The following is a 13072-nucleotide window of genomic DNA, read 5'->3' as shown; positions in this document are numbered from 1 at the left end:
GGTAATAATATTATTATCTGTTGGGGTCACGTGATGCGGAGCTGCACTTTGATACTTTTATTCCCAGTGATCTTCATTCTACAGCAGAGACATCTCAGAGGAACCAATCACATTGCACATTTTAAAGATACAAACTAAAATAAATATGAATGCACCTATTCCAACTAAACCTGAACAACCTGTACCAAAATTCCAAGAGAATACACCCCCTTCCCTATGCAGCCACACAATCAGGACTCGAGGATAGGACACACCTTTTATATTAAGAGTCCTCTTAGATGGATCTACCAACCCCTAAGGATGGGGCCACTCTTTATATTGAAGCTCCCCACCAATGGCTCCTTCACCCCCTCAGGATAGGACCCACACTTAATAATATTGGGGGTCCTTACCAATGGGTCCCCTCACCCCCTAAGGGTAGGACTCACCCTTTATATTAGGGGTCTGCTCTGATGGGTCCCCCCACTCCTTTAGTATGGGGCCCACTATAATTGAGCCCCCTCAGATGGGTCCCCAACATTCCTAGTATAGGGTCCACTCTTTATAAATGAGCTCCCTTCTGATGGGTCCCGACACTCCTTCCGTATAGGGCCCAGCATTTATAATTGAGTTCCCTTCTGATGGGTACCCCACTCCCTCAGTATAGGGCCCACCCTTTATATTAGATGTCCCCTCTGATGGGTCCCCCACTCCCTTAGTATAGGGCCCACCCCTTATATTAGATTTCCCCTCTGATGGTTCCCCTACTCCCTTAGTATAGGGCCCACCATTTATAATTGAGCCCCCTCTGATGGGTCCTCCACTCCCTCAGAATAGGGCCCACCCTTTATATTAGAGGTCCCCTTTGATTGGTCCCCTTCTCCCTTAGTATAGGGCCTACCCTTAAAATTGGCGACTTTCCTTGTAAACTGTGATGTGATTGTTCTATTTGGATTGTTCATGGCGGTTGATTGGTGGCTGAAGATTGTGGGCGGGCCAATATATAGTCATTTTATTATAGATGTTCAGCATGTGTTTCCCGCTGTTTCTCTATAGGGGGTTATAAGGGCAGCATGGGATTGGTGAAAAATTCACAGATTATGTAATCCCAGCCAATCCTCACCCTGACCCTCACAATGGGAACTTTACTGACTGACAGTTTTCTACTTCAAAGCAGATGAGGGTTTCTGGGCCCCTGTGAGTGAAGTGTGGAGTTCTGGGTAGACACTATGTACAATATGAAATTATTTTGGTCACATGATGCCCCCTGTTGGCTGCGTATTATAATAAGATCCCCTCTATACCGCACCGGATGACACTCATGGGGTGTGGCTTCCTCTGGATGCACACTTCCGTTTGATTGATAGGTACATAAAAAATAAAATCCATGTTGATCCTGCCAGTCATCCAGTGCTCTCTGTGCCTCCCCTAACCCTGACACCAAACTGCCAGAATGTCCCCACAACTTATTAATCACTGGAACTCCACAATGTGGAAATCAAAAAGTAAAATGGAGATCAGATAGTACAAACAGCACAATTCCCCATGCACAATACACAACCTTATCAGCTTAATGTCACCATACTAAGAGAGTCAACACCAGGGAATGTGTGACTCAAATTACCCTCCCAGAATAAACTTCAACCCACCCCACCCCCACCACCCACAGCCAGGGCAACTCTAGGTCATAAAATGCTCCTATTAACAAAATGTCCCAGTGCATAGTACAACTTCTCTTGTCCTGTACCCCGGGTGTAATTCTCAGTATCTGTTCTTATTCTGTATGTATGGACCCTGCACAGTACCACTTCTCTTGTCCTGTACCCCGGGTGTAATTCTCAGTATCTGTTCTTATTCTGTATGTATGGACTCTGCACAGTACCACTTCTCTTGTCCTGTACCCCGGGTGTAACTCTCGGTATCTGTTCTTATTCTGTATGTATGGACTCTGCACAGTACCACTTCTCTTGTCCTGTACCCCAGGTTTAATTCTCAGTATCTGTTTTTATTCCGTATGTATGGACACTGCACAGTACCACTTCTCTTGTCCTGAACCCCAAGTGTAATTCTCGGTATCTGTTTTTATTCTGTATGTATTGACTCTGCATACTACCACTTCTCTTGTCCTGTACCCTGGGTGTAATTCTCGGTATCTGTTCTTTTTCTGTATATATTGACTCTGCAAAGTACCACTTCTCTCGTCCTGTACCCCGGGTGTAATTCTCAGTATCTGTTCCTATTCTGCATGTATGGACTCTGCACAGTACCACTTCTCTTGTCCTGTACCCTGGGTGTAATGCTCGGTATTTGTTAAAGTTGGACTGTGTTTTCAGTGATATTGGGGCTGGCGGGGGGAGGGGTGGGGTCACAGTGGGTCTCGATGACACGTTTCAGGTGATGATGTGATGGACAAAGTTCGCTCCAACTCACTGTCACTTTCTAGAGCTGGGGGTTGCTCCACCCACTGGGGCTTTATTAATGTCTATGAAGTGTCGGCTGGGTATTGGGGTACCCAGGGTATGAGGGGGTCTGGGGTACAGAGGGGATTACAGAGGAATCTGGGGTACAGAAGGGCTTAGTGGGGGCTGGAAGGACTTCTATAGGGGCCCCAGGTACAGCCTGGCCCCATCTTTTGGCACGGAAACATTAGTCAGAACTGTCATATCTCTCTCTGCAGTGATCATTGTCCTCTGGCACAGGATGAAGGACAACAATGATAACAGCCGCTCCCTCTCCTTGTCACTGCAGCACCAATCAGGTAGAAGGCTGCAATCTGATTGGTGAATGTGGAGAAGTATCAGACCTGTTATGCTAATTCTGCTGCTTCAGTATTTCTGTGCTGGGTCAGTAGATTAGATAGAAATCTAACCGAGTCACTGAGTGCAACAACTGCCTACTATACACAAACAGCAATAACAAATTACTGGGGGCACCTGATGAGTCCAACATACAGCTCCCGGTGTCATTTCCATCCTCACCCACTCACATAAGACAATGAAGAGACAGACTCAGGAAAGTTTCATTCTTTTATCTCCCCGATTGGATCTCTTGTACAGGCTCTTGCAATATCCAAATATTAGGTTTAGGTAGAATGGTGAGAGGTGCGTCAGTTGTTTGTGTCCCGTTGGAAAGATTTGCCCTTTTGTTTGAGTTGCTGGATTTTGCAACCAAAAGAATGCTGTCGACACTTTAACTGCATGTGTAGCCATTGCCCACTGTGTACATTATCAACAGGCTCACTGCTACTCATAGGTGGAAGATTGAAATAAAAGTGAGCTTTCCTATTGACTGGTTGTGGTTGGGAGTTGCTCAACTCCTGCCAACCACCAGCCAATAGGAATGCTTGCTGCTGTATACACTGACAACAGACTTATCAGCCATTGTTTACAGTGGATACAAGTGAGCCTGTTGATAATGTTCACAGCAGCAGGCCCCATGATAACCTTACAGGAATGATCCGTCCCTATTTTAAGATGAATCCTGGGGACAGAGTCCATGAATGGTTGCGTTGAAGATTAGCTAATCAGCAGGCAGCCCTGGGAGGTAATTTTGGGGCAGATCACAGTGAATGGGGGAATCTGACCTCTCTTCCTGGACAGATACAATGACTCCTTTTCTGGAGGGGAGCGTGGTGTTCCCACATACTCAGCACCTACTGTAGCCAGAAATAATCATTCATCTTGTGGCCAGGAATGGGGAATGTCTTCTTCTTGAGCACAGCGCCACCTGCTGTCATATTATATTATAACAGCAATTTTCATAGAAAGACTCCAGAGCAGTCATCATAATAGTCATAGTCATCCTCTTGCTTTTCCAAATAAATGACACTGTAATTACTGAATACAGGGGATGAAGATCACCACCCTAGAGCCAGCAGTCAGTAATGTCCGCTCTCAGATTCCTCATTCTCCTGGGGCCCTCTGGAGGAGAATCCTCTGACCCCCTAGTGGTCTGGGTTTCATGCTGACCCCCTAATTGCAGCACCATATTTTTGGCTGACTTTACTTGCTGCCTGCTTATGCCCAGTGATAATATTGCAGCCAGACACAGACAAGGTGAGGACGTGGATGACGGGTCTTTAAGTCCCTCCATAAACCTAATAGTGGCAGTGGGGTGATAAAATGTCCGAGCAGCAAAGGATTCTGATTGGCCACGGCCAGGTCTGCTCCATCCAGCTGCTTCGGAGCCAATAGCAGACTGTCCGTCTTGTCATGTGACACTGCTTCGTCGAGTTGTGATCTGAGGTGTCGCCATATGTGAGTTGACCCATCTATAATGATAAGTTTTCTAGGTGAAGTCAGGGTCTGCAATCATGGCTCCGCCCTCAGCGCTCCCTTCTATCTCCATAAGCTGTATCATTGCTGAAAGCGGGGGGAAGATGGGCGTGGGGGGGTAATGGCAATCTTCTGGGATGCCAGGTGGCAAGCAGGTTGGTGGCTGCTCAGGACATAGGTAAGATATTTGATCTCTTCCCGCAGGAGGCGAATCTCTCTGCGTAGCGCCGCATTCACCCGTTCCAGATTTTCACTTTCCTGCAGGGATAGAAATGATATCTTATTGTATGGATTTTACATTCCCATTATCATCAGAGAACAAACACTGGACAACTTTGCTTGAAAGTTTGTAAACCCTTTCATATTTTTATATAATGTCACCTAACTATTTTCTGATTCTCAAACAAATCCTAAAAGAAGGGAACGGAAATATACAAATGAAACAAAAAAATCTTCTATGTGGTCATCTAATAACAGATCTGCGTGTTGCAGAGGAGAGTGAATCCTAAGATTATTCTATCATGTGAAGGTGATACAGGTTTCCAACCAATGGGGTGGAAATAAGGGGTGAAAGATCCTCCAGGGGATCCAGCAAAGTCTGATCACACATACAACACATTTGTGTATCATGGCTCCAACAAAGGAGGCGTGTGAGAACCTCAGCGAAAGATCTCTAAAGAGTTTGGACACCACTACATGGAGATGAGTCACCCTGAAGACGAGCGAGTCACCTCCATGTCGTATGGTCAATGATACAATGTCTTTCTAAGGTCCTTCTGTGGAACTGAAAGAACTGACTTGAGGAAGAAGAATTCAAGAAGAATAATTTGTCAAGAATTGAGGAGAGAAGAATTAGGAAAAACTAATTCAGGGAGAAAAATTGTAGGGTAAAGAACTGTGGGAGAATAATTGAAGGAGAAGAACAGAAAGAGAACCAGTGAGAGAAATTGGGAAAAATAATTGAAGGAGAAGAGGGTAGCACTCGGGCCTTTGCAGCACTAGGTCCCAGGATCGAATCCCAGCCAGGACACTGTCTGCATGGAGTTTGCAGGTTCCCCGTGTGTCTGTGTGGGTTTCCTCCGGGTACTCCAGTTTCCTCCCACATCCCAAAACCATGCAGTCAGGTTAATTGGCTCCCCCCAAAAACTGACCTTAGACTGTGATAATGACATATGACAGGTAGGGACATTAGATTGTGAGCTCCTTTGAGGGACAGCTAGTGATATGACTATGGACTTTGTACAGCGCTGCGTAATATATCAGTGCTATATAAATACTGTGTAATAATAATAATTGGCAAGCTGAGGGAGAGGAACATTGGGAGAAGAATTGAAGAACGATGAAGGAAATGAAATGAGGATGAAAAACTGGGGGAGAATAATTGAAGGAGAATTGGGGGAGAAAAGGAGAAAGAAAACTGGAGAGAGCATTTGGGGAGAACATCAAAGAATAAAGATCCAACGGAGAAGAACTGGCGGAAAAATGATGAAGACAAATTAGAGGATATTAGTTGGGTAGGAAGATATGACTTAAGAATTGGGGGTTTGAAGGAAATAGGAGATAGAAGAATAATGACTGGACATTGGGTTCCACATAAAGTTTTGGCCTTGGTGTGGATACAGGAGAATAGCTATGAGATGCAAACTTGGGGGTATTACATCCTACATAAGTAAGATGAGATTTACCCCAGGTTATTAGTGAGGGCTAGAGGTGCAATGAGGCTGTAAGGTCTCTGTTCCATATTTTATGGTCTCATCTTATGTTACATAATTTTTGGATTTGATTTATAAACAAATGAAAGAATTAGTGGATGTAAAATCAATACAGATCCAGAATAAATCCTACTACACCACAATGACATAGATGTGGCCAGTGTGCCAGGTGTGATGGGTGTGGCTGGAATGATGGGTATGGCCAGTGTGCCAGGTGTAATGGGTATAACAGATGTGACCACATATGAATTTTTGTTCATAGGGCTAATGCTGTGATAATGAGGGAGGAAGGGAGGGAACTTTTTTTTTATTTTTTTTTTTTTTTAATACAATGGAATTGAAAAGGGAAACATAAAAGAGACAGATCACACTGCCAAGAACATGCTTCCTTTCACACTTCCTTCTCTATCAGTGTTCTCCCCAGCCCCTTTAACCGGGCGCACCACCCGGCTGTTTTTGGGTAGTTACTGATGAGTTGGGTCACAATACAGGGGCTGCCACCCGCCTAAAATTTCTTCCCACCCAGCTTAAAATAATTTCTGGGCTGAGCACTGTCTATGGTGACAACACTTATCGTCTGTGTTGTATCTATGGAGAAGGAGCAATAACACCCAACAAAAGAACACTAATAGCATGGGGGGGGGGGGGGTGCAGTTAATTAGAGGTTGCTGGAAACAATGTAAAGGATAACAGTCAGTACAAGCAAAGAGAATAGAAAGTTATCAGCTAACAGCATTCCTGGCAGTGTCAGCAGAGGATTGTCTGCAAAACACATTCAGTGGGATAGTTAACAGTGTAAAATGGATAAAAAAAAAAGATGACAATTGATAGAGATTATAACAGAATCCCCAATTACAGCAAAGCATTAGACTACAGGATGTGACTTCACCTCTTATTTCCTCACCATTTCCTGCTCCCAACCGCCTTGTGCACACAGTAACAACTGCACAACCCCCTCACTAATCTGAGTGAGGCTATAACATCGCTGTGTGTACCAGAGGAGCTGACAGTCTAATGACCCCCCCACCCCCACAGTCACACACTAATATGCATTTTTTTTTTTTTTATAGCTCTGACCTATACCGCAGTGCTGTAGAGAGAACACTGATCCAGTCCCATCAGTCTCTGTACAGAGGAGCTGACACTCTACACTAATGTCCTCCGCACAGTCACACACTATTATACATTTATATAGCTCTGACATATACCATACAGCTGTACAGAGATCACTAAGCAGTTCCCATCAGTCTCTGTACAGAGGAGCTGACACTCTAATGTCACTCAACAGTCACACACTATTATTATACATTTGTTTAGCTCTGACATAAACCGCAGTGCTGTACAAAATTGGGGCTTCAGTGTTGCAGAACTCACCACATGGAGGGTGTCTGCCTTCTGTGTTTGGCGTTGTCGACTTTTCTGAGCTGCAATTCGGTTCTTCTCTCTTCTTTGAACTTTCTTCATGTCATCTGAGGAGTCCTGGGGATCAGAATGAAGATATGAGAAGGCGGTGACACCAGGGGGACAAACCACGATGAAGTCACAGCTCACAGAGAGAGTACCTGTCTATTGCTGCCTGGAGAACTGCTGTACCCGGCTTCATTGCTGTCTGAATCTGGCTGCATAATCTGGAGGATATCTGTGCCAGGGACAGAACCTCTTCTCCTGTGGTCAGTGCCAGGGACAGAACCTCTTCTCCTGTGGGGTGTCAGTACCTTTCCTGTGCTCTCGGTGTCTCTGTCGGATCCTCTTCTGATGTCAGTGTCCCATAACGTTGTCAAAACAGTGTGCCCTGGGTTTGGTGTAGTGATAGGTCCTCTTCTGATGTCAATGTCAAGTCTTCACTATCAGGGCTTGGGGACAGGTCCTCTTTCCCCGTAGTATGTCAGTACCTCTCCTGTGCTCTCTGTGTCCCTGATGTCTCAGGACAGGTCCTCTTCTGATGTCAATGTCTCTCTCCCATTGGTTTGGGTGTGCAGTGACAGGTCCTCTTCCGATGTCAGTGTCTCAGTCTTCTCTCTGATGTCAGCCCCCACCCAAGCTCTCAGTGTCTTTCTCCCATGACGTTGTCACCTTTCGGTGTGGTTTTGGTGTCTGGGGACATGATCTGTAAAATGTCACATTCTGCAGAATTGATGGTTAAGAGGCCCAGGAAAGCCCCCAGAAGGCGGGGGTAAGAGCTGCGTGCGCTCAGTGCTGGGGGGGGGCAGGAAACTATGACGCATTGACATCGGTTTCTATTAGACACATGTTTAACTTCTCACAATTTCCACTGATCTCTCACCTGACAGAATAATGAGAATATGAAGGTGACACCGCGTGTCCCATCACAGAATCTTCCGAAATAATAAATAAAGCGCTGCAGGAGAGCCAATGACGTACAAGATACTAAAAACAAAGATAAAGACAGATCGGAAGAGACCAGTGATGTATCAGAAGTCGCATGACACACCCAAAGCCTACCAGGATGTTCACTGGAGACTCCAATCTGATTGGACCAAACCCTGCTCATGATCATCACCACCCCAACCGTGAAGCATGGTGGATGTGGCAGGATTATCTGGGCTAGAGGCATTGGAAAGAGCTCTTTGATTGGCTTAATCATAACCCTGCTTCACTTGTATGTGCTCCCCATCAACATCCCAATGCCATATTTAAATAAAATCTTTCCAATATTCTAAGAATTGTGAGAGCATCACTGGGATTCTGAATGCAATGTAGAAAAATCATGATGGCTGTTGGAGGGGTTAGAATGCATTCGAGCATTAGTACACCCCCATGCAAGTGGGGTCTTTTGCAGAATGAGAATACAGAGGTCTCAGAAGACATGAGGTTGGAACCGATGACCTCAAAGATAAAACCACCAAAATTACTTGTCCCGATGTGCTCCACATTGACCTGGCAGGGAAATTTTTATAGGTAGACCCCACTCATTACAAGGAATGGGGGGACATCAAAGCTCAGCAATACTCTCAGTACTGAAATAGGACTCTCAACTCCCCACCCAACTGATGAGGCTCCACTGAGACATTTCTGTACAACCAATGGTGTAAGTAGTGGGTGGAGGCAGCTAGACGGGTTCTCTTACTTCTCCATGGACATCAGGCAATCTGGGCAGCCTGTAAAACAATCCCGTAAATGATAAATCAGAATAATGTCCAAAACCTCTGAGCTCTGCCCACCACAGTGCTCAGTGACACTTCTCTGGCTGGTTGATTGGAGGGATACAGCGTCAGTAGATCAGTGTTTGTCAACCAGGGTTCCTCCAGAGGTTGCTGGGGGAAGCAATTTGTTCCTCTCAGGTCAGCTTAAGTGACCCCTATGATCTTTTTGGCATTTGTAAGGGGGACATTCTTCCCAATAGCCATCACAATAATGTACTGTGAGCTGTGGATATACTAATTATAGCCGGGGTTTTTCCCATGTTAAAAAAGGGTGAGAAACACTTAAGTAGACAGCGATTGTGGAAAGTCACTGAAGTTCATGAAGAGGGCATAATTGGGCCCTAACCTAGGCAGAGCTAATCCAAAGTCTAGACCCAATATTAGCAATCTTTTTGCTCAGACATTTCATACAGGGAATTATAATTTTAAAGATTCCATGTCTGTAAAGAGATTAGATTGTAATCTGCCAGATAACCCAATTCCAGTTTTCTCCCCAGCCCCTTTCAGCCAGGTGGACCACCTGGCACTTTTCAGTAACTACCTGGCTATTTTTTGGTGGTTACTGGGGAGTTGGGTCACAATACAGGGGCTGTCACCTGCCTAATTTATTCCTACCCAGTTTAAAAAAACTTCTGGGCTGAACACTGAATTATTTAGGAGCAGTGTGATGTTCACAAGTGCTGAGCCACATGACACAATATTCATCCTGCAGCATCATCTACAAGTGGGAGGGAATGGACAAAATTCAGAGACACCGTGATTGGTTAACCACAAGAAGTTTGTGTGACTACATTTGAGCTATTCTCTCTAATCACCACAGTGCAGGGACGACACACTTATCCGACAAGGGACTCTGCCCATTGAAACATTTTTGTTATTCTATGTGGATGTCTCAGCTGCTTTTCTCCAATCTCCTGGACACAGACTAAGGCTTCCACACACTATACAATCTGTTTGTAGAATCGCCTCCTGTGTTACACAAACACTGATAAACCCAGGAAGACCCAAGCACAGCTTCTCCGATTGCATTCCACACACAGACAGACCTTAAGCTCAGGGTCCAGCACATGCACTCCACCTCCGATCAAATCCAAATTTACAACAGAACACAGATTTCACCCACAGGTCCTCTTTAATAAGAAAAACACAAATCCCAAATATACAGCTGAAAGAGGGCAATGCGCCACGCTGAAGACGGGTGCCCGGCGTACAGTCTGTTGGTGCTGTAGCCGGTGGCACAGGGTCTGGGGAAGGAATTGTCACCAGGAAACTTTGACATCGATATTCCCTTCGGCTGCAGCAGCTGGAGGTTTCCCACAGTCCAGCAATGATTTGGTGACAGATGAACACCCAGGGAGGAGGACGATGACGACAAGCAGGGGGCGGGGCGATAGTAATGACTGATACGCTCCATCACTCGATAAGTTTCTTTGCCTTGAAGAAGCGGCGCAGATAGAAAACTTGCCACGTCGCCAAACCCATCAGACAACACATGGAGAAAATACTGAAATACAACACTCGGACGTTGGTGGACTCTGCAAAAGGAAAGGAAACTCGTCAATTTGGAGGGAGAGGGGGAGAGAGAGAGGCAGAGGGAGAGGGGGAGGGAGAGAGAGAGGGAGAATGACGAAGTTAAGTAGTGAAGATGGGGGAAACATGAAGAATAAGTAAAGAGTATGGGGATGACAGGGGGTATAGGAAGAGTTGAGAGGATGAGGATAACAAGGGGGAAAATAAAGGGGATGAAGAAGAGGAATAGAGAGGATGAGGATAACGGGGGGGATGAAGAGGAATAGAGAGGATGAGGATACCGAGGAGGGTGAACAAGCAGTGGAGAGGATGGGGATAACAGAGACAGTAGGGGGGTAAATGGAAATCAGTGGGGGCTGAGCAGCCTGAATGACAGCCGTCTCACCATTGGTGTCCCTCATCTCTTCCTCTCTCTTCTTCATGTAGGCAAAATCATTTACAATGGATTCAGAGAGATCCTCCAGACGGCGCAGTTCCACTTCCAGGGGCTTTAGCTTCTCCACCTTTGCAATCTAGGAAGAGGAAAGCAGAATCCAACATTAAAAGTTGATGTCTTCTAAAACAAGGCCAGACAACCCCACACAAGGCTGGATGTAACCCTGGTCAGAGCACTCTATAAAGAGATATGGGGTTACAGCTCACCTCCTCATAGTTCTTGGCCTCCACGCCATGCTTCATATTGAGAACCACCATCTGATCTGGGACACGTCCAGAGCCTGAAAAGATTGGGAGGAGTCAGAACCTGACATAAAGGAACCGACCAATACCGTATCACACAAGACAGTACTCACCTGCAGGGTGTTTGCTTTCGAAGCAGACTTCAAACATGTCATACTCTTCAGTGGTGAAGGCGAATTTTCCCTTGGCTGCATCTTCTTTGGAGTAGAGAATGTGCCCGGCAGAGTCTGTAATCTGCAATCAGATGTTTAGTTATCACACTAATGTTTATAGAGAATGACCAGACACAGGCCACCCTATCCACATTTATAAAAATGTGTTGCACTATGCACACATGTAAGAATTATCACTGGAAATTATCTTTAGCGATTCTTTCCAGTGAAAGATGAACAAAGGAGAGCAGTGCACACAGTACCATTCTGTCCTATGGATAGGGGAGGACAAGTGAGCGACAACCCACTGTGCTCTCCTTCACTGAAATGCACAGCGCTTGTGATTAGGCGCTGAGATAGGTCTATGAACTATGTTTGGGGATCACAGTACACTTCAGATTTTTGTCTGAGATGAGCACAATCATTTGCCTCAGGCGACAATATTTTGGCATGTAGACAACCTGAAGCAATGTGCATCAGGGCCTTTTACCTAAATAGCTGTCAAGGAGGGGGAGGGATTTGTGGAGGGTTTTGTTCTCAGTATCTAAGGTGTCAAAAACACATGACAGATTTCCCAGGTACCTCCCCCACCCTCTTTAGTCCCAACATTACTGGCTAAATCCTTATTCCAGGTCAGGGATTTGGTAAATAAAGGCCGAACAAAAGCCCCCCCCCCCCCAATAGAAGAGCTTTGTATGTCCCGCTCCCCACACCACCCCTACCCCATACACTTGGTACACACCATCCCAATAACTACAAATTAAATATTACATAAATATTCCCCCCCATAAACACACTTGGTATCTCCCAGCTTACCTTCAGGCGGACCTGACCCTGGCTGTGCGGTTCGGACACCTCGTACTCTCCGGTCACCAGCACGTCCTTATGGATTTCCTCTCTAAGACATTTTCGACTATTGGGTGGCAGCTGGAATGAAATGGGCCTAACCGAACCACATAGAGCTAAAAGGAGCGCTACAGCCGGTACGAACCGAGCCATGGCGAGCGGAACTACGTCACCAGAGGAGGCAGAACTAAACTGTGAAGCCTTCACCCCTCTGCGCCCCGCCCACTCTGAGTTGGGGGCAACTCATTGGCTGGGTGCACAAACACATGACGCTGCACTGCACTACCTAGCGCAGGCGTTTGGGTGTGGCTTCTCGGGTCACGTTTCATGTGGCAGCGTTTCGCCTTATACAGACTCTCACTTAAGAGAGCGAATCCTGGCTACTTCCGGTGTGTGGAGATTTACAGTTCCGGTTTTTGGGTAAACCGATGAATATTCTTACATCACCCTGTCATTCTGTATAAATGTACAGCTTTTATCTGAATAATTCAACTATAAATGGACCTTTTTGTTACACTTCCTGTTATTGACAACACTCTTAACCCCAATCAAACCAATGTTATGAGCAATAGGTAACCGGCCCTAAAGAAAGAAGACAACAGGGCTCTGTATAAAAATGAAACGTCACCCGGTTGTAGATTAGATCTGTATTATGTGAGATGTGCTGTGTGTTCACATATACCTGCACAGGACTCTCACCTGCGCAACATCTCCAAAATCCGCCCCCACCTGTCCCC

The 13072-nt window shown here is 45.8% G+C and overlaps 2 protein-coding genes and 1 long non-coding RNA gene across 3 annotated transcripts in view; 1 reads left to right on the top strand and 2 right to left on the bottom strand.

Annotated features, from left to right (window-relative positions):
* Positions 1–2992: 2992 nt before the first annotated feature.
* Positions 2993–8294, bottom strand: BATF (basic leucine zipper ATF-like transcription factor). The gene is made up of 3 exons (XM_072427595.1): positions 7528–8294; positions 7340–7444; positions 2993–4511 (listed from the first exon to the last, which is right to left on the bottom strand). The coding sequence occupies exons 1-3, from the start codon at positions 7588–7590 to the stop codon at positions 4335–4337; spliced, it is 345 nt and encodes a 114-aa protein (XP_072283696.1). The 5' UTR covers positions 7591–8294; the 3' UTR covers positions 2993–4334.
* Positions 8295–10242: 1948 nt separating this feature from the next.
* Positions 10243–12521, bottom strand: TMED10 (transmembrane p24 trafficking protein 10). Its single transcript, XM_072427593.1, has 5 exons — positions 12306–12521; positions 11451–11571; positions 11302–11375; positions 11045–11171; positions 10243–10664 (listed from the first exon to the last, which is right to left on the bottom strand). Exons 1-5 carry the CDS (start codon positions 12486–12488, stop codon positions 10543–10545), a joined length of 627 nt encoding a protein of 208 aa, XP_072283694.1. The 5' UTR covers positions 12489–12521; the 3' UTR covers positions 10243–10542.
* A 98-nt stretch (positions 12522–12619) lies between these two features.
* LOC140341722 (uncharacterized) overlaps positions 12620–13072 on the top strand; it is a 7780-nt gene continuing 7327 nt past the window's right edge. The window contains exon 1 of the long non-coding RNA XR_011922942.1: positions 12620–12755. This is a non-coding gene — a long non-coding RNA (uncharacterized lncRNA). The remainder of the gene's footprint in view (positions 12756–13072) is intronic.

Source organism: Pyxicephalus adspersus, chromosome 12, assembly GCF_032062135.1.
Source record: "Pyxicephalus adspersus chromosome 12, UCB_Pads_2.0, whole genome shotgun sequence".
NCBI classification, from domain to species: Eukaryota; Metazoa; Chordata; class Amphibia; order Anura; family Pyxicephalidae; genus Pyxicephalus; species Pyxicephalus adspersus.
Note: the sequence above shows the minus strand (reverse complement) of the source record. Positions and strands in the feature narration are given on the sequence as shown.